Source organism: Mixophyes fleayi, chromosome 5 (genome assembly GCF_038048845.1).
Source record: "Mixophyes fleayi isolate aMixFle1 chromosome 5, aMixFle1.hap1, whole genome shotgun sequence".
Lineage (NCBI taxonomy): Eukaryota > Metazoa > Chordata > Amphibia > Anura > Limnodynastidae > Mixophyes > Mixophyes fleayi.
The window spans coordinates 9,667,255-9,689,060 of record NC_134406.1 but is presented as its reverse complement, the minus strand read 5'-3'; the positions used below and the strand labels follow the sequence as shown (position 1 = coordinate 9,689,060).

General features: G+C 38.4%; 1 protein-coding gene across 2 annotated transcripts in view; it reads right to left on the bottom strand.

Moving 5' to 3' along the window:
- Window positions 1-1,745: 1,745 nt before the first annotated feature.
- Window positions 1,746-21,806, bottom strand: part of COL22A1 (collagen type XXII alpha 1 chain) — a 281,196-nt gene continuing 261,135 nt past the window's right edge. For both annotated transcript variants that reach the window (XM_075211680.1, XM_075211681.1), the window contains exons 54-65: window positions 19,173-19,217; window positions 18,373-18,426; window positions 17,617-17,670; window positions 16,289-16,342; window positions 14,298-14,369; window positions 12,453-12,488; window positions 11,282-11,326; window positions 9,596-9,775; window positions 8,220-8,286; window positions 6,011-6,193; window positions 5,419-5,496; window positions 1,746-3,846 (exon numbers count right to left, since the gene is read on the bottom strand). In XM_075211680.1, coding sequence (XP_075067781.1) covers window positions 3,659-3,846; window positions 5,419-5,496; window positions 6,011-6,193; window positions 8,220-8,286; window positions 9,596-9,775; window positions 11,282-11,326; window positions 12,453-12,488; window positions 14,298-14,369; window positions 16,289-16,342; window positions 17,617-17,670; window positions 18,373-18,426; window positions 19,173-19,217 — 1,056 coding nt within the window. In that variant the 3' untranslated portion in view covers window positions 1,746-3,658. The remainder of the gene's footprint in view (window positions 3,847-5,418; window positions 5,497-6,010; window positions 6,194-8,219; window positions 8,287-9,595; window positions 9,776-11,281; window positions 11,327-12,452; window positions 12,489-14,297; window positions 14,370-16,288; window positions 16,343-17,616; window positions 17,671-18,372; window positions 18,427-19,172; window positions 19,218-21,806) is intronic.

Below are 21,806 nucleotides of genomic sequence, written 5' to 3'. Positions count from 1 at the left end.
TAAAAACACATGACTAAGTTACAGAATTCCTTTGCTATAAACAAAAGATGTATTTTCTGCTTATTGTTATCAATGTATTCACAAAAGAACATGAATAGAATGGTAATGAAAATTAGCGTTTGGAGTAAAAGGATTGTATCTGACAGATGACGCAAATGCCCGCCATAAATACTGATTATTTTACTGTAATTGTTAATTAAACCTTTCGCAGTTGATCACAGCAAAAAAAAAGCGATCACTGTTTATGGCTATAGGTATACAACACATTTATAAATTTCTAGTCTCAAATATCAGGACTGTTTTGAAAATCTAAGGCACATTGGCACCCTAAAGGAGATCGATGAAAAGGTCAACTATAGAGAAGCCATATAATTTAAACATACAATAGTACATTGAATAAACTAAAACTAAAATGTAGAAAAGGACAGTAAATGTAATATGCCTTTTAATGTAACAGTGAATCAAAATACCACATCCCAGGGTAATCAGGGGCAGGTACCAAGACAATACAAATTCATTTTCCTGTAATGTTCGCTGTTGTTTGTGTTGAAGAACTAGACTTTATTAAAGTGTAACGCGCCTGTGGCATAGGTGAGTAAAATGCCATGCCCATTGAGACGTGTGAAAGTGTGTGTTGTCTCCGGGGGCAGGTAGTAAGTTTTCACAGGACCTGAGTGTATAAAAGTGTGACTTTGCTACCCGGGAAAAAAGAACGAGAACCCTCAAGTCCAACCAGATCTGACTAAGAAGAGGACAACCAAATCCGCCCCCCAAATTTCTAGTCTAGTGCCTCTCTGACTCAGCCTGACAAGCTATGCCGAGTAAACTGCAGTGTCTATCCAAAGCTGAACAATTGAAATGCTGGCGGTGTCCAGGTAAGTCTGAATTCCAATAGGGATTGAAGTCGGGGATGAGGCTGAGAGTTGGAAGGGTGAGCTCAGGAAGACCTCCAGGGCAAGAGGCTGCTGACCTGCCAGTGAGCCGAATAGTTAGGGCATGGTTGTTCCCTCTGAGAGACAACGGTTGGGGCCAAAGGTGGAAATTCACAGTGACACAAATGTAGCAAAGGATGGAGAGATGCAAAGTGGTACCCCAGTGCGAGTGACAACAAATATGTAAGGCCAGAAAAGTGAGACGGAATGACTCCCTACACGAGAATGTCAGCTCTTGTGTCAAGTTGCTGTACTGCCTAATGTAACTAAGCAAGCTGTGCTGGATTGTGATGTTGGAAGAGGTATATAAGGTTCTGATTTATTTTTTTCATCAAAAAGTCTTTAAACACTGGTAACTAGATACTACACCTGCTGTACCTGCCGACAAGTACTTTGCTGTTATCACACCTGTATGTGCAGAGCAACCTGTTCACTACTTTATCTCACAGTAACCAAAGGTATGAGAGACTAAGGGATATATTTACTAAACTCCGGGTTTCAAAAGTGGAGATGTTGCCTATAGCAGACCAATCAGATTCTAGCTGGCATTTTGTAGAATGTACTAAATAAATATATTTAGGTTCAATATATCCCCAAGTCACAAAGCAAACCGAACCTTACACAAGTGTGTGTCGGTGAGGTCACTGAATTATGCAGAGGTTACTGTCACATAATTTACACGTTAATACCAGGTAATTTGTCATAATAGACAGACTGCTTTACTGTCTGTTAACTACACAGCTAGTTTTACATGAAATATATTTTTCCTCCAAGTTTATGCCATTATGGCATAAATGTGAATGAGGTTTCTGGAGTGTGTGTAAAACTTTGCAAGGGAACCAATAAGCCCGATGCACAGGTACTTGGTGGTATAACTGCACTTTCTACCAGACCGAGAAACATGATGGACACAGCAAGATTCATATTCACCCCCTTCATTTCGGTCTACCTCTTCCCCCAGCCGCACTACAAGATTTCTACCTGCTCTGTCTACAAGGCATACAATAAAGAGTGACTGTATTGGTGCATTGGTGAAATGAGCAGCGACTTATTACCGAGAACGTTCCCCGTCCCTGTAACCACCTTTACTAGCTGCGCTTATTTTTTACAGATATATTGTTTCTAAGTAAAATTATTTGATGCCAAAGATTGTGGTAGCTAATAACATTCAAAAGAAAACCAATAAAAATGTACATTTTAACACAAAGATATTTTATGTCAATACAATATACATTGAATACATAAAGCTTTCTTTCAGAGCAATCACAGAACTTGCCTGGCTTGAACAAGCCCCTGGCATTATGGTGGTTATTAGTAAAACCTATAACACATGAGATCTACTGTCTGAAAACCTATGAGCACCATACTTGTGGTTGAAGGATCACCCAACCAACATAACTTATTGCGGTCAGCAAAATCTCCATAGAACAACAAATAACTTACTTATCTTCTGCATAATACATCTTTATATAAACTACGGCAGTTCATTCTCTAAAGAAACATAAAAATATCAACTGATTGGATTTAATATTGATGTGCAGCATTACATTAATAGACTCTATTATTGCTTAATAATACTCTTCCGGTTTGAGAACTTCCAGAATATAATACAAATAATTACTGCTACTTGCAGGATGTTATTACATACTACAACTAAACCATGCTATGACCATGCTAGAGATGATTATTCTATTTAGATCCATTTTTGAGGAGTTTGATTATAAGGATATACGTGAAAATATATTTATATTAGAGGTGGGAAACTGTAAGGCTCTTCAGAGGCTGTCAGGCCAAGGAACTTGTTATTTTATAACCGGAGATCCGCGAGTTGCCCAAAGCCTGATCTAAACCCACTTATCAATGCCCTTAACAGGTGATTGTTTCTGGACCTCGTCAATAGGTGAATTAATCCAATGGATGACCTTACCTATACTACATGCTTTCCAACAGGCCCAATTTGTTGCACCCACCTCTCAAGACCGCCAAGCTCTACTGTTTCATCTTCTATATCTATATTTTATATGTAAGAAAAAACGACAGTCCCAATGTGTGCAGGGCAGACCCACCTCTCCATCGGTAATAAATATGTGACATAATAATTTGTTGGCATGGCCAAAACCAACTAGGAATCTGGTACATTGCCAAATGCATCCCAATCTTATTCCTCTCTCAATATCGAGAGGACTCCAAACCCTTGTCAAGAACTGGAGAACACCCAAGGAAAAAAAAAGTGTTGTAATGTGAACAAAGGCTTCCTGCTATCCTATAATTGTCCTACGTCTGGGTCAGGTCTACGTGGTCAAATCTGAGCCTGTTGTTGTAAATACTTGTGGAGAGGGCTGCGAAAAGTTTGGCCTTGGACTAGTCTACTGCTAGGAGAGCATTTGACATCTGAAAGCTTTGAGATTGTATTGTAGTTATGTTCCTTCGGATAAACTGCGTTTAAATGTCTCTGTATAATGTCCTGCACTTTCGAAGTACAATTCCTTCTTTTAAACAACAAAAAAAAATTATGACACACATAATGTAAGAACACAAAAAGCCTCGACCGACCGGCAGTAATCCTCCTTTTTCATCTGTTACAAAGAAAATGTATTGAAACTGAATCACTTCCCCCACCCGGAACCTCCGATGGCGCATTTGTCAGTACCCTTCATTTTGGAAGGTTTTTAAACCAGCAATAAATTCAAGTTTCAGTAATGAGTCCTCCTGGGTCTCAGATGTCTTTAACGTCCTTTGACGTTACCGGGCCTGGATCCTAGGCTTGCATAGTAGGCACACTGCGTTGGGTCACATTGTCCATTAACACCAGGAGGGCCTTGAGGTCCCACAAGTCCTGGTAAACCTGGTTCACCTTGAGGACCTGTTGTGCCTGGTTGTCCATCTTTACCATAGCCAGGTTCTCCATTAATACCTAGACAGAAAGATATAGTTGTGATTATAATGTTTTTAACAAACAAAAATGAAGTTATGATACAAAAATTAAAGACTGAACTAAATTTTCACCTTCACTTATGTTGTAACATTAATGGGTCCATTCCATCAAAAACAGAAAACACTGAGGGCCTGAGTCATTAAGGAGAGCAAAGCATAAAAAAGGAGTAACTTTGCACCTGGGCAAAACCATATTGCATTGGAGGGGGAGAAAAATTTAAAATGTTGGGACAGATTTGTAGTTGGGGTATGGCATGTCCTAGATCAACTTTTAATTTCAGTGTAAAGATAAAGCTATCCAGTATTTGTGTGCTAAATGAAAAACAGCCAGTAGTTAACTTATGTGCAAAATAATTAACTAATTTGCACCCCTTGCATTGTAACATGGTTTGTCCCGGAGACCATTTATTCCTTTTTTTTGCCTTACTTTTCTTAATGACTCAGGCCCGGAGTGTCAATAAAATAACGAGAGTAAATGGCTAGTAAGGGGCCATTTTGGCAACAGATAATCATTTCACTTCGATTTCCTACCCATTATATTGATTAGGGGCGCTGTGCGCGTCTGAACAGCAACTTGAATAATGGGAGGAGTGGCAGAAACAGCTCTCACTTGCTATTGGCAAGGCTCTCTGTCATTCATTTATCTGCTATAAGCTTCAATATGCCTCTTGCAAATAAAGCTCCCTCCCACCTGCTTGATAGACTGCTGGATCCGTGCTGCTGACAATCATATCCTCGGTAAGTAATAGTATGGGGGGGGGCTGAAAAGGGAACTCTACAGACATGTACTTAGCAGACACTTCTAGCCAAACACTCAGCACTACCTACAGCTTTAGCCTTCAGCAATCTATTAATAATGTTTTTAATTTTTTCTTTACAACCCTTTAAATAAGAACAAAACCCACAGCCTAAAATTTAGTGGCGTTTGTTATGCTAACAAATAATCCTGTCTTTTAGGAATCTCTGATATTCTATTTGCCCGATTCACCGAGCGCCCTGGGGTGCTATTAGCCCCACTCACCTAATATACCTAATATAAAGAGTCAGTCATGTTGTCAAAGCTCCTCCTCTAAGTATTTCCCAGTGTATGTGCATAATACTTACACTGCGGGATAATTATTAACAACACTGCTGTCTGTTTGAAACAGGTAGGCAGGACTAGAATAATTTTATTGAATTTAACCAGCTCGATGGGCGCAAACATGTTCGCGAAACAATTGTCAAGCGATATAATCAGAGATAAGTTATTAATTGTCAATTTAGTGAATTCTACTTAATAAAAGATTTTAAGCTTTTAATATAAATAACTTAAATAAACTGTAAAATTCTTGCAACTCTCCTGCTACATTTTTTCCTTTCCACCATTCATTATCTAGCTGCTAATAACATTAAGGCAAAACAACAAGTGGTCTTGATACCTAAACTCCATGAATGTACTCTGGAATTGGTGCAGTGTTAGTTATCTGATAACTCTGACCATTGGGGGTATTCACGTTATTATTAATAAACATGAACTCACACACAATGACTATAGAGATATCGAGTTAAATACCTGGAATTCCTGGAGGGCCAATCTCGCCCCTATGGCCAACTCCATGCTCCCCTCTGTCTCCTTTCGATCCCCTCTCGCCTGTGAAATAAATCAAATAATAGATCAATAACTCAGAGATGATTTCTAGGCTTAAGTACATGAAGTACCAGTTATTCAGATTAGAAATAAGATACAAATACTTGTTTAACCAATAATATTTTAAGAACAATAAGGCGTCAAATATATTTAAAGTGGGGATTTATATAATAAATAAAACAGCTTATATCAAATGAAATCTTAGTATCTGGAAAAACATATTTTATTATTTATATGTACATTTAGTCTTGTAGTGATTATTGTCTACAAATTTATGCAAATGTAGGCAAATTATCTTCTTCTTTGTCACTGTATCATCTCCTAGGCTACTTCACGAAGAAGACAGGACCCAATCTCTACTTAACCATCATGGCCAACATAAGTTGGGCGTCACCAATGCTCATAGTGATGGAAGTCTGTACTGGAAATGTTACTCTTACACCCTCATTTTTCGATTTCCAAAATGAAAGAGGCATGCTTTACCCCAAAAAGTACAGATATATTTATATTTACTAACCTTTTGGGCCCATGGGTCCTATAGGCCCTTCCGGTCCCATAAGTCCTGGCTGTCCTGGTTCTCCTACTGGGCCTGCTCTACCATCAATTCCGTCTTTGCCGGGGTTACCTGGTGGCCCTGGCCTGCCCTGGGCGGATTTGATTTGTGCCGGCTGCATCTGCGCCATGAGGTAGGATAACTTAGCTGGAGGAGTAATAAGACAGATAGACTCTCACTCTCTGGACCTGCGCTGTGATGTTACTGAAGTTGTCCTTTTAAATCGGTTTTTATTTTGTAAATTAGTTTTACATACAAAAAACAAAACATACAAGCAGTTAAAGCATTAACTGCGAACAACCAAACATCATATAGCGTATAAAAGATATATTAATATAGCCGCACTTTAGAAGACAAATAGATCAGGCACAACCCAAGTTATCAATATATACAGACAACAATGGCGACGATACATAGATGCAAACATAGAGAACATCGAGAAAGTGAAAAAAACAAATCGTGAGGATCTACATGTGTATCAGAACCAATATAATCAGGAGGTCAAGGAGAACAATGAAATCGAAGACATCGACAGTAACAACATCGACATCAAGGGTGCCCGCTGGAGTGTGGGAGGAAACCAGAGCATCCGGAGGAAACCCACGCAAACACGGGGAGAAGATACAAGCTCCGCAAAGATAAGGCCATGGTCAGGAATTGAACTCATGACCCAGTGCTATAAGACAGAAGTGCTAACCACTGAGCCACCGTGCTGCCCCATAACATAACACATTAACTAGACATTGCCTTGTCACTCTGTTTACCATTCCCACCAGCTGCAAGACAAAGATTCAGTTCTTGTTCAAGTTTTGTTGACCCATTTAGTGACTTTAGTCCCTATTCGTCTGTTTTTGGGGCTTTGACGTATCAGATGCCAGAATGAGACATGAAACCCAATCGGATGTCACTCGTACATTGTCCTATATTGTGCAAACTTCATTAAAGCTAATTGGCTGCTATGGGACACAATGCAGGTGTAGTATTTACAAAAAGTAATATATTATTTAGCTCTCAAAAAGCTGCTTCCTCTTTGCATTGATCATATTTCTGACATCTGCTCTCCCCCTTTTCTGCTTTGCAAGGCCCTGTATTGCCTCTTACAAAAAGTAATTCACAACCATTAAATGTGACATAAGATCACAATTTATTCCTATTACCTGCTATTCTATGTTCTGCTTCTCATTTATGTTCTCATGACTAATGCCCCTGTACATTGGCGGCCCTCCCATGTACCTTATATCAGTGGCCAGAGGTCGAAGTGGAAATTTAGAAAGTGCGGTAGGGAAAATGTAAATGAATGGAAAGATTTTTACAATGAAAGCAGTAGGAGAACTGGGGGTACAGCATACCATCATATACCAGCCCATTTCCTCTACTGTCAATGGCAAAAAGATATATAAATTCAATATATCTTAAAGAAGTGCTTGATGGAACAGTTGACATGGTCACTCAAGTTTTAACTAACATGTATCAATTGGCAAAGAATAGAGATGATTTGCAAACAGTTTTCTGTTGGTTTCTGCTGCCGAAAGTTCCAAATCAGCATTTAAAATTAACAGCTTTTCCTTAAAACTAAATGTTACCTACAGAGATCTTCAACATTGTTTTAACAATGTAAACAGTAGACTTGGCTGCATGCCAAGAAGTTCTATTATAGTAAATAGGGAAGGAAGGGAACGTGAGGACTCAGTTACTATCTTTTCAAAACCATTCCATACATGTCTGGTGAAATCTATAGCTCAGGAGTAGATGGGTTAGAAACAACGTTGATATATACTTATTTTAAGCCAGGAGGTATTACAATAATTTGCAAAACATGTTATTATCGTTTGGCGTATAAAGATATAAAGAAAATATAACGTGAGTAACCTTTTCAAGGTTATATTTATAAAAACAACAGGACAATGACTGCAAGGTAAACATTAACCATAAATATTGTGACAGTTACAAAAATATGATGGAAAAAAAGCACAAACAAGCATAAAGGAAGTATAGTAAAGTGTGCAATGTCCACAAGTTAGTAAAATACAGAATTTAATCCAACCTAGAGATGGTTCCTCCGTTACCCCACATTATAACTAGGTACAGTGAGAAATTTCAATACACAATTGTTCCAAAACCTGTCACTGGAAACACTGTATGATGCACCAAAGTATCAGAAAACAAGTCTTACATTCAAGCTGCTTTCCCAGCTCTTCTTGAATTAATCTCCGCAAAGTATCAATCGAGGGCGTTTCTCCCTGCAGAGAAATATAACACTTTACATTTCCATCCTGGTTTCATTAATTCACTGTGATTAAACCTGAGTGTGTTAATAAATCACATATTGGTGACACAAGCAGTTGTAGAACAGAAAGGAGATAATAGGTAGGATAAAAAGAAAGAACCACTACAGCATTACGGCATGTGGGCAATACATGGAAATATTCTATACATATGTTGCCTCTTTATTAAACACTTGACTTGAAGACCATTTTAGGGCAGGACGTACATATTCTGTTGGTTTCTCATCAAAGCATTAGAAAAGCTACATTGGCTCAATGATAATCTTGTTCATAGGCAAACCGAGGGGGGGGGGGTTCCTAGTGTCTGGAAACCCCCTCCCAGCATGGGGCACTGTATGCTTGAGGTGGCTTTCCCCATGTATATGATGGGGATCCTCATAGTTATGATGGGGATAGGAATTGTCTGTGTATATGATGTGGATAGGATGAGTTGGAGAGCAGCCAAGCACTGTCTAAAATTATAGCCACTCCCCCATGCGTGCTGGTCACGCCCACTGGCGGCGTAGCGAGGAAACCCCTCTCTACAAATCCTGTGTTTGCCCCTGTTGTTAATTACCGCAGGACCCAGAGTGTGGATGGGAAAAGCCCCAGCAATTCTGAGTGTGTAGTCCCTGGGTTGGGTGGGGGGGGGGGGGTCTCCAGCTCTGTGATGACCAATCTGACGCTTGTTTTTACTATCACACGGGAACCCCACTTATGTTCTCCTTGTTATGGTGGAATCCAGCCCAGGCTCTCTACCAATAGTTGAGGATTTGTAGAGGAGGCATGCTTATTTATTGTATTTTAAAACCCAGAACTGGCGCTGAGATCTACAGAGGGCGGGGTCAGCTATAACAGGGCCACAAATAATGGTAGAGCAGCAATGTTGTAACTGTAGACTATCAATGTTCACCGATGTTTTATGAATAGAGACTGGGTTGCCCGATTCTCCGGTTGCCGTTAATGATTCACTACGCTTTTGGCAAATCTGGAATGATTCACAAATTAGTTAGCGGCGAATATCTGAAATTCTGCCTAAATTAACAATGGAACTATTGCAAACAGGAAGAATGATACATCATCTTGGCTTCCATTTGTTGGGTGGTAAAACTGTCATTAAACACTATTAAACTGTAGGCTTTGTTTTTATTACTTTGTCATTTTAATGTTGGACATTTCATGTTGCAAGGTGATTCCAAATGTCACTGCAATGACACATCAGCTATGTACCAGATACATTTTGGGAATAACAAATAAATGTGAAGACAATTAGGTGATGAATTACCCTTGGGCCGGTCAGTCCTGGAGCTCCGGGTGCACCTGGGTGTCCTAATTCTCCTCGTTCCCCCGTAGGTCCTGCAGGGCCCATTAATCCAGTGTGACCTTTATGTCCAGGGATTCCAGGTTTTCCGAGTGCGCCTTTCTCCCCCTGCATGCCTTTGTCACCTTTGTTACCTGGATCTCCCTGTCAATAATGGTTCAGTATATCAGTAAAAAACTTTTTTTTGCATGATCACAGCAAATAGAAAAAACCCCATAAAGAGTACAGTAGTACAGACAGTGCTAAAATAAAGGTCATTAAGTGATGCAGTAATAACAGAAGTTATTATATTCCCATTAGCGTAATATTCTGGGCCTGATGCATTAAGGAATGTAAAATGAACATAATTTGCGGTTTAAAAAGAACGCACACAATTTAAACGCCCGTAGACCCCCCCATCAACTACAAGCGGGACTGAAAAACGTGTCCTCTTGAATAGGAGTCTAAGTACTATCTGGCCCTACGCAGCCTGCCATATGCAGGCAGACACAACACACGGCAGGATACGCATAATGCATTTCTGCATTATAAAGTTTTCAATTATTGTCACCAGTTAATAAAATAGGGCTAATATCAGCTTTAAATTTCAGTGTACAAATAAGCTATCAAGTATTTGTGTGCTACATGAAAAAACAGTCAGTATTTAACTTATGTGCAAAATAGAATACTAATTTGCACCCCTTGCATTGTAACATGGTTTTGTCCAGGAGACTGAAATAAGAAGTTTCTTAAGTTAAGATCCTTAATGAATCAGGCCCATAATTATTAAGGAAAAGACATTGAAAAAAACCAACACTTTTTTTTTCTGTTTTCTTTATATCAAATACATTTATGGGGATTTTCTCAATGCGTATTGTATATCATTTTTATAGTGCTCCTAACTGCAATCACATGTTGTGACATGCATACACATCCATCATCACTATCAATCTGCACCAACATCTGCCCTGTATCTGGAGCATGAGATATGGCTATAAAACACGTACTAGAGATGCCCGTAGCTTGCATCGGAGGCTGAAGCATGCACGCGGCTCGGTACACACTTAGTGTACTTAGTCCTCCCCTTCTACACCCCCTTCCGCCCCTCAAAATATAGACATTCGAAAGTGTCATTTACTTTGGAACATGAATTTTGTTTTTTGTTGCAAGAATTGGTTTCTTGAGAGTGAAAATACACCGCATAAGTAGAGTTATGTTCCTTAATGAATCAGGGCCTCTATTGTTGCACTTATCAGTGTAAAAACCATACAGCAGATAAAAAAAAGTAATTATTCTTCACCCACAAATTTATATCAATAGGGAAACAGTTGTGATGGGAATGGATGTGTGTATGACATCATATCTGTGCTTTGTAAGATACTAATACATCAGCAAAACACACCGATGTCAGTCGTAAGATAGGAGTAAACTACTGTAAGAAAAAGCACACAAAATAGCGTATACAGCACGTATGCCGTATGTATTTTGAGTTGTTTCTATCTCCGCATTAGCAGCATATGGAGATTTCTATCCAGATACGCTGCACAAATTGGCGTACGTCCCCCTGGATTCAACACTTCATAAACCTGCGCACACTATGGAAGAACACACAGCACAGTACACAATTATAGTAACTACGTCAGGATATTGTGTAGTAAACATATAACTTACTCGATCTCCTTTAGGTCCCTGTTCACCTGACTTCCCAGGAGCACCCTGTACACAAAACATGTATTATTTGTGGTGTGAAATATAGTTATATTAGACAAACACATAATATCCTGAGTGATAACAAGACAAAATTAGGTAAATTGCCTATTCTGTGAAACATCTACCCTCAAAGCTTGTCCTCCATAATTCCTCAAAGACGATGTCACAATGGGAGCACACTTACAAAGATTAAAGTGACACAATCATTACAAAATATTATTGTTTAATGTTCCAAGCTAAAATAACATTTTATTATTTATAATATTGATTTCCTGTAATCAGTATTATAAATAATACAATGTAACTGCATCTTTACAAAAGCCCAGTCAGGGTTCAATGTTGTTCCTTCCTCTCCATTAGTGTGACAACGATTACCTAGTCTATAGACCCCCGGGGTCAGTTTAGTTATAAATAACTAGGGATTGTAGTGTTAAATCTTATTATTATTCCGTACAGTTGATGTGTTGAAAAATATTAGCAAATGCAGCAAAGCAATTTTGAAAATGGAACTGAAAGGAAAACTGTAACATTGTCCATGTTGTAGTAGATCAGAGATGGTCAACAGATGGCCCTCCAAGCTGTCCGCCGTGGCCCCCAGCTCTGTCACGTGTGTTTGTTATAGCGGCTAACACTTTTTTATCATGCTACTACTGATATGTTATTACTGATAGGTGTCTTTTTCTTTGACTAAATATATTGTTTTAACTAATTACTGAGATGAAGGGGAATGTGCGGCTCTTTTGAAGGTTAGAGGGCCGGACCATACGGTCCTGAACTGCATCAAGTCCATCACACAAACTGTTCTTTGTGACCCTCCGTTGAATGTTAAAACAGATTCGGTCATTTAGGAGTTGACCAATGGATGCTGCCATATTCCTGAGAAGTATGCGTCACATCCCTGATCACCGATTTGGATCAATAATTAAAAATTCAAAACTTTAAAATAAATTCCTTGATTAAAAAAAAAAAGCTACTTAGAATATACATAAATATACTGTATATATAGGTAAACATCCCCATACTATGATAGGACTTCATATATATATATATATATATATATATATATTGTGGTGTAGTAAGTTGCTTTTAATAAATACTAAAGTCAAAATAAATAAGACAAGTAACTTCTTACCTCTTTCCCGGGTGAACCACTCTCCCCAGTTTGCCCCTTAAAATACAAAAACATTCATTGTATAATGGAGTTGCAAATGCATATTTAGCTATAAAATGAATTAAGAAATTCCTAATTGTAGTTTTTGTAACACACAATTTTATTTGATTATAAACATGTTACATTCAAAATCTATATTTTCAAATAACTATATAGAATATGTAATAAAAATGTATCAGCACTTTACATTGTTGCACACTACACACCGGCTGCTAATATAAACAATGTAACATCTGCCAAGGGGAGAACTGTATCTGAATAATTGTTATTTATAAAATGTAACACTTGCCGCACACAATTCTCTGCTCCAACTCACTTTCTCAGTTTCTTATTGTCGGAGACACTTGTCACGTTTTATTTAAACTGTGTCATCCCAATCTTTTACGTCAACAGGATCTGATAAATAATCCTCTCTCTCATAACTGTTATTATCGATTAATAATGCTCTAATTGATCAAGAGTTCTTAGAACAGAATAAAAAAAAAAATATATATTTTTTGATCAACAATTCTAAATAGATGGAGGGGGACAGAATGAGAATGAAAGGAACATAATATGGGTGCAGCAATAGTTATCCCAAATGTGTTCATCTTATCTTTGATCTCCATTATTATTACTACCTGCAACACAAATGTAAAGTTTACAGCTAAATCCACTACAAACCAAAACTTTAACCCTGGGAATTATTATGCGTGAAAAAATAAAATCTATTGTTTTACTTACTTGTGGAGATTTAGCCATTGTCTCTTTGCATCAATTGGCCAGAGCAGGAAATGCTGCTTCCTGCTCGGCAGCTATTTTTGCATTGTCAAAGTCCTTATTACCATGTGAGCTTCCCATTCATGTGAATGAGAAGTTCATGGGGGAGGGGCCTTGACAACCTTGACCAAGGTCCACAGAAACAGTAGGAAAGATCTCTTGCTCCGACCTTTACAAACATTGGGGGTTAGGCTCCACCGGACTCACCAAGCTCCGTCAAATGAAAATTTATTTTATTTTAAGTCACCTTATACCACCAAAAACAGTTCTAGTGGAATTAGTCCCTAAGCTTGTGATGCATAGATCCCACCTATTTTATTTACAGCTCATTAGGCAATGGCTCGGCTCACTTAATCTTCTTTTAAGTCTTCTATTTTCTACTGCTTATTCCGCAGAGGTATTATCAGCGGTACAAGCGTTCCCTGTCCCAGATTCAGCTACAATGTAAACCTATCTATATGTGTGCTGTATATGCCGTTATTTTGTGTTTTAGTGAAGTGTATAGCATTTTATTGATTTGTACATCTTTCTGAGAATATACTGTACTGTCTCTTTACTCCCCTGAGTTAAATACTAAACTACAGTCAAAATCAAAAAAGTATTTTCAATAAAAATCCTTTACCCTCTACCTATTAATGTGATGTTTTTGTTCCATCCCTGATCCTTGTAAATTATATTTCCCATCGGTCTGTATGTATTGCAGGACTAGTGATTTAAAGAGCTGTCTGTCCCATCATGCTTCACTCCAAAATTGGTTTTGCCACAGAATTCAAGCACCAATCAATGGGACACTGCTCCTGCCTATCGCAAGACAGTGAGAATTTGTCATAGCTGAAGTGCTGGGAACTTTACAGAGCAAAAGACGCTCTAAAGAGATTCTGTGATGTGGAGAGACATTGCATTCAGAAAAATGGTCGATAAGTAAATATTTACACATTAAGCTTAAAAAGACATTTGGACCACATCCTCCTTTACATAAGAACATAATATAATCAAACTAACACTGCAAATCTACTTTATATAGAATGAAAAGATTTATTCACTCACGGGGGGTCCTTTATGCCCTTGGAACCCTGGCTGGCCGACACTTCCTGCATCTCCTTTACTTCCCTTGGGGCCCTAAATTGCAAAAAATGTTGTACACTGTAATATTTATTGTAAATCTAGTACAGAAGGTAAAAACAAAAAAACAGAGGGACTAAAAGGAAAGAAAAGATACAAAGACAGAAACCAAATCTTCAGACTTGGGGGGGGGGGGGGGGTATTCAATTGTTTGTTTTTTCTCCCGCAGCGTTAAAAAAAAAAATCACTTGCGGATTTTTAACTGCAATACCGACCATTTTTAGTTAACACAGCACGAAAACTCGTGCAATTCAATTGAAAAAGAGGGAACGCCGCTCCCGCTCGTTAATCACTGCGCTTGCGAGTTTTTAGGGGAGTGGAGTTTTAACGCCGTCATGTAATAACAAAAAAAAAGGGTTTTGCATACATTTCCATACATTAGATTGCATTACACATTGATAATACACTACAGTACTTTCTTTAGCATGTTTTTTTTTAATTGAACTATTTTTTAACATAAGAATCATCTATACCATGTCAAACTCAAAACACATTAGTACATACATATTTGTACCAAAAACATACATAAATATAATTAATTAGTGCTTTTAATTTTTTTTTGTTTATTTGTTTTTTTTTGTTTCATTATTTTTTGACAAGAAAATCAACTTTTATATGTTAGGCATTAGTGATAAACAATAGTTTAACTTTTTTTCACATTATTACATGATTTCATATAGTTTTCAGAGGTTTTTTATTTTTAACACACCCCAAAGAAGTGCGAGATAAAACAGCATATTTGCCTGTTTAACGCACCGAGTTTAAAAACAATTGAATAGCTTTTAACGTGGCTGCCTCTTGCACACCCTATACTTTCAATAGACCGTCTTGCGGAGCGCGAGAGGACCGTTTCATGAAAAAAAACGTTGCTATAAAAATGGAATTGCATCGCGGGTAAATTTAACCCGCTCGAAAATTATAAAAAACAGCGTTAAAATGACTTAACGCGGTCAAAAATATAAACTCGCATACTCCCCCCTTGGGCTTGTATCTGTCCATACATAATATCCTTAAATTTCACAGTACAATATCCTATATATCTTGTATTTGGTCGACGGGTTCTATATACACACAGAGCCCAATTGCAAAGAGCTACAATATGTGCTGGAACTATAAATAAATGTTGATGATGATGGTACAATGGTGGAAGTGGGGGGTGGACGGTGGTATGCCATAGGGGAATTTCTACCTTCATTGTAAAATGATCAAATTCCATTTTCTTCTTCTAATGGAAATGTCTAAACCGACACTTCTAAATTTCCACTTCAACCACTGGTTAAAAGTATCATTTTATTTTTGCAAAACACTCAGACTGCAATGTAGTCAAAGTCCTAGATTGGTTGAAAGAGCTCTTACAAGTTGTGGGTTGAAAGAACAGTTTGTGCCACTTCAAAGTAATCTTTTCATGTTGATGTGTGTGGACTTCATGTTTGTAGCGTATTGCAATGATTCAGCCGGCTCCCTACCCAATCGTCAGCTCTGCAGCACTACCTCTCTGGCCCCCGTCAACCTGCTCCACTCATAACCTTTGACTTTCACTGCTATTTGATGGTTGGCTCCGTATATATTGGAACAAAGTTAGATAACAGCTGGTAGCAGATACATAGCGAGACGAAGGCCAGGCTCTGAGAGTTGCAGCAAACGATTTCACCAATTGTGGGAATGAGGGAAGATTTCATGGAACAGTTTGTAGCTTAGAGCATAGACATAGGATATACCAGTGAATGTGGGAGACTGGAGTGGTAGACTGAGAAACTGACACATATTATTATCCAGACACCAAAAATTAACTTTCATTTAAAAACAAAATTGTCTCTTTGACAAACTCAATTTTATGGTCTCGCTTGTTTTAAAATATTATTTTAAATATAAGGATTATCAACTGATGACATTTTAAAAAATAGTTTAACACTTACCATCGGCCCTGGTACCCCTGCGTTGCCTGGAGGTCCAGCGTGTCCATTTTTACCCTAATAATGAACACAGTAGTTAGAAATGTTCGGAACATTTTTACCTACACGAAGCGGAGGCAGCGATTTTGTGGGCTGACTGGGAACCAGTGACCTCGCTGAGTCACAGAACACAACGAGACCACTCGTTCCTATCAAATTCTGTGGTAATCGTTTTCACGCTTACCACCAATCCGACATCGACAAACCCTACAACTAAAATCCGAGTTTCTGGCAAACCAATGTGAAAATAAACAGACTTACCTTGAAGCCGACGCTGGAGATCTCTGATTGGATCACCATGCTCACAGGAAGTTATCCCGATTGGAGAAATCATCGCCACTGCAGCTTGACATCATCCCGACGTCTGTCAATAGAAATTTAAAGCGGCAATGTGGGGACCAATAAGGTTAAGTGTTTAAACACTTAACCCGACATTGCCGCTTTAAATTTCTGTTGACAGATGTCGCTATGACATCAAGCTGCAGTGACGAACACTTCTCCAATCGGGATAATTTCCTGTCAGCATGGTGAGCCAATCGGAGTTCTCCAGCGTCGGCTTCAAGGTAAGTCTGTTTATTTCACATCGGTTTGCCAGAAATTCAGATTTTAGTTGGAGGGCTTGTCAATGTCGGAATTTTACTCATCAAGCAAGCGTACCCAACCCTTCAAATTAATGGGCTAAATACAGGTTTCAGCCAACAAATTGTCTGCTCTCACGTGTAAGTGACAGCGGCTCTTGGGTCAGAATCAGAAGACTTTTCCTCCCAGTACATACACCTCAATGAATAAACAAACAGATGTTTTATATTCCATGTTTTTCAGAGACAGAAGTTTGACATTGAAGCGCCCTCATACATCTGTTTAATAAACTAATTCCATATTAGTCTAGACTGGCTACGACTTCTAATATCTAAATGAAATTCACAAAGCAACAGACCTTTGCATCATAGCAAATGAGATTTGGTTTTGGGATGAATTACGTCCACCGCAGATTACTCAGTAGAAAGGTTATATCACCTCACATTTCCTGAATGATGTTGATGGTAGGAAATGCACAATGCAGCATTTGATAAATGCTTGTAGGATACATGTCTCATACTGATGCAGATATATGTCCTTTGCAGATAATTGTTTATGCAATTAACTTAATATATAAAATTGACCAGACCTGCTGCAACAAATCGAAAGACAATAAAAACCAAAAGATCACTAATGAATCAGACCCCAAGTCATTAGGCTCTTGCTCTAGTTTCCCCAAACATCTTATCAGCCTTGATTCACAGAAGACTTACCGCTGGTCCTCGAATTCCTCTCGGTCCCTGATGACCAGGTGGTCCAGGATCTCCCTAATAAAATGTGAAAGATATTCAATAAAACATTTGTTCCTAACAAACGAGCATTTAAACACCATTAATATCTTTATTTGTAGCTCACGTAGTAAGTATAAGAGTAAAAACGTGGATACGAAAGAATAATAGCAAGACAGGGGAACTAGGAGCTTCATTACTAATCACCTTTTACTCGTTAACATAACCATAAAATGGATACTTAGTGAAGAATGGGCACGGCTCATTTATTAACTTATCTGCATAACACGTAATTAAACTCACAGCTCATGCAGAACATATTTACATTTTATTTGGCCAGCTCATCTCATTTTTTTTATGAGATCACAAAGTAATTCACAATATTCATATAAACATTACAGTCTCCTCTATTTTACCACCTCCACATCGATGCCATACAACAATGTAACCGCAGTAATTGTTTTGTCCTTTGTTTAATTAAGAAGCAGTTACAACTGTCTACAAAGTAAAGCCTAGTTGGAACTTTGTAACAATGAAAAATCTGTGTAGAAATAAAGGTCAGTCCTAGATAAGGCTTAGTCCATTCAAGGGGTGCTGGGTATTTAATAATTAGATTTATTTATTCCCGGCAGTTAACCGATGCCTGCAGGGGTGTAACTAGGAAAGAGACATAACTAGCAAGATTTTTGTTTTACTTCCTAGTAGTATTATATTTATGTAACAGATTGTTCCATCACTTACTTCTTTTCCGGGTGATCCTTCCCGTCCCAGAGGTCCTGGGGTACCCGGCTCCCCCTAGGAAAAGAAGAACAAGGATGACTTTGTCCCACAACTTGTATCTCAATTTTAACCATGGAAGCACACAATAACTAGTGAATAATATACTATATACAGGACAAAGTACAGAACATTTGCAATCAATTATATCTAAAATACTGAAAGACTAATTCTACCTTTAAAAAACTATTTGTAAAAATGAATCATCCTACCCATGATATAAATACAATTCTCAGCACTGAATTATTGTCCTGAGAGTTTAAAGCTTAAGAACACCAGTAGCACCCCCTCTCCCCCACAAATACCAGTTCTTGGAACTGGAGAACATAAAGAAAAAAGTGTGTGACCACCTCACCATGGCTGTGTCAGGATTGGGACATGATCATGTCCGCTGGGGGCATACCTAGCGCCTCTGAAGAGTTAGACTAACCCCCGGTCTCATGAAAATACTCTTGTGCCCGTTAAATGACACAACTCCCCAAAAAAACGGAAATTATTAAATTCAATGACGTTAGTGGCATTAAGTGGTATTAAGTGGCATTAAGTGGCATAATGATGTGGCAAGAGGTGGGGCATATACAGCACTCCTCTGCAGTTTACTCTACTCCTCATTGGGGAAGTCAACGCCATCAGGAGCCACAACAATGCAGAAGAAGACTGTTCCTGGGAATGGAACCCAGCAATGTCCATAACAATGGTCAGGGACTTTTGTTTACAAATGTTTTAATACAACTCGTCATTGAAAACACAGGTACGTAACTTACTCTAGCACCAGGTAACCCGGGGTCTCCTCTGTGTCCCTTGAAACCCTGGAAGAATAATAAAAATAACACTACAATAGTAAATAAAACTTCAGCTAACATCAACACAATAATATACATTAATACTGCAGTACAATTCACAGCTGCCTAAACGCATAATGGCTCATTGCGCAAAACGTCCGCCTCCATCGCCCATAGCGAAGACGTTTAACCGGTAGAATTTATAATAGGAGGATGGATGCAGCGCTTTGTTGGTTATTAGCAAATTACCTAGTTCTGGGTGATTACAGCGGCTAACAAAGAGTTTATTTGCGCCCTCCTGACTTTATTAGCATTATATTTAACAGAAGGAAAGTCAACTTTTCGGTTGCCATAAATCCTTCCATTTCTGTAAAACTCACTTTTTCTAGGTAATCATGCTGTTATCCATTATTAGCTTTTAAGTAATGAGAAAAATGTCAGACAAAACGGGCAAAGATGAAGTCTGCGTTGCCCATAGGACCATTTCTCTAGCCACCAGAATGTCTCTATCAACAATACATAAAGTGAGTTTAAAGGACCATTTTTTTTCTGTTTAAGAAACTTCTGTATTGATAGAGGGGGGGGTCTGTGAGAGTCCAGGCACTCTAGCTCATCAACTTTAATCTTATTGCTCAGATGCTGGAGTAATATACTTTTTTTTTTCATATCTTGCACTGATGAGCTCTAATAAGCTCAATAAAGTTAGACATACGGCTCAAAATACTTGGTTGAATTGTACTATCAAACCAGCAGATTCTGGACGCACGGTTAACAAAAGGGATATACAAGGAGCGATTTGCATATCTCTACCCATAACTACAGATAGAATGAGTTTTTTCACCATGATGGGCAAAAAATCTATTATGTAACTATCTCTACTCTGTCTTTTATTGTTGGTTATATACACTCTAGCAGCATGTATCTAACATATATCTGTTATACAAACTTTCTGCCCTTCAAGGGTTGAAATCAGTACTGCAAAAACTGCTTATTTAAGAAGCTATCCTGCTGCATGGTTCACTTTTATTAGCTATTCGACTAATCCGTTCATCATGTGTTGATTAGAGCCAATCAATAAACTGAGTGTAACAGCAGCCAAGGTAGAAAATAAGTTTTTTTTTGTTTGTGATTTTTAGTACATTATATTTCTCTTGTGCGTGGACAGTGTGTATTGTTACTGACTATTCATCAATGGTTCCTTACAGGGTGTAGTGACAAAAAGTAACACAGTATTTATCACAATGCAGAGGCTATAAAAGCCCAGACACTTTCTGCTGACAAATCTCAATGCGGTTTATCACTTTATAGCAACATGTAGACTTATAAACGATCCTGTTAAAGAGATGTATTTGTCAGTTGTGAAACCCAAGATGACATTTCAGACCATTTCTGTCCATGAAATCTATGAATCTCTCCTTGAAATAACTATGTACAGCTGGAAGCAGACGATGTAACGCGTTTTGCCAGCCGGTAAACTCTTCTTTTAATGGAAAGGAAGAAATAAAGTGACTTGGAAATTATATTTGCAATGACTGACTGACGTGGAATCATTAGTCATCTTCTTTGATGGAGCTTTATGGGGTTTTGTATTTCTTTAAAATATTTTGATAGCGTTAAGTTTCTTTGGCTTTCGCTAGTGAAGGCTCCCCCGTGCCCATTTATCAAACATCTTAGGATGGCTTTAACAGAGAGAGAAACAAATTATTTGTTTCAGTCTCCATATAATAAATATTTGTAATAAACATTGAACTGGAAGGTGAAATTAAGCTTCTACTTCTACACATGGTTTTGAACCACTAATGCATGCTGGCGCTTGTAGTTCTACTTCTACAAGTGTCAACAACAGAGAACACTTCTGTGCTGTCAGTGCATGCTAGCATTTGTAGTGCTACAATAGTATGCACTATATTTTTACAATATTAGCCTGGTACCCATCGGCTAAGGATACCAGGAGGGGAGCAGTGCTTCTTATTTTATTTGACCCCCCGGGGACCAGACAAGATGATGAGTAGACTGGGCTATAAGAGAATGTAAGGGGTAAAACCCGTGTCTTGGTGGAAGTGGGGTTTAATGACGCGATTCGCCTTCAAGCCCCGCCTCCCACTATGCTGTGAACTTCGGTATTTCATAGCAGAACATAGATGCGCTTGTCACCTGACCACGCGGAGCGGAGTTTTTAAAAATCAGCAAGTATGGGTACAATCATTTTAGAGGTTTGCAAACTGCTACATATCAGGTGCAGTGTGAGTTTAAAGCCTCCAACCTGCAGGACAGTATCTGGATCTGAAGACATCCCTCGATGTGTGGCGGTTTGCAAGCCGCACAAAGAAAGGCTGCTTAGTAAACGTACCCCTAAGTGTTTTGTTGAAGCTGATTGCAACAAAGTCATTTCTAAGATTGTGATTCTGCTGAATTAAGAACATTATATTAAGAATAAGGACCAAACACTTTTCTTTAATTTATTTTTTACGAACTATCTTTAATAAAGCTCCTTTAAAAAAAGAAAACAGGACAGATATGGATTATGTGCTGTGCAATTTTTTTATATGAGGAAAATTTATTAACAGTGTTCAAATGTGCAGTTAAACCGTACGTGCCTATTTGTAAGACCTCGGA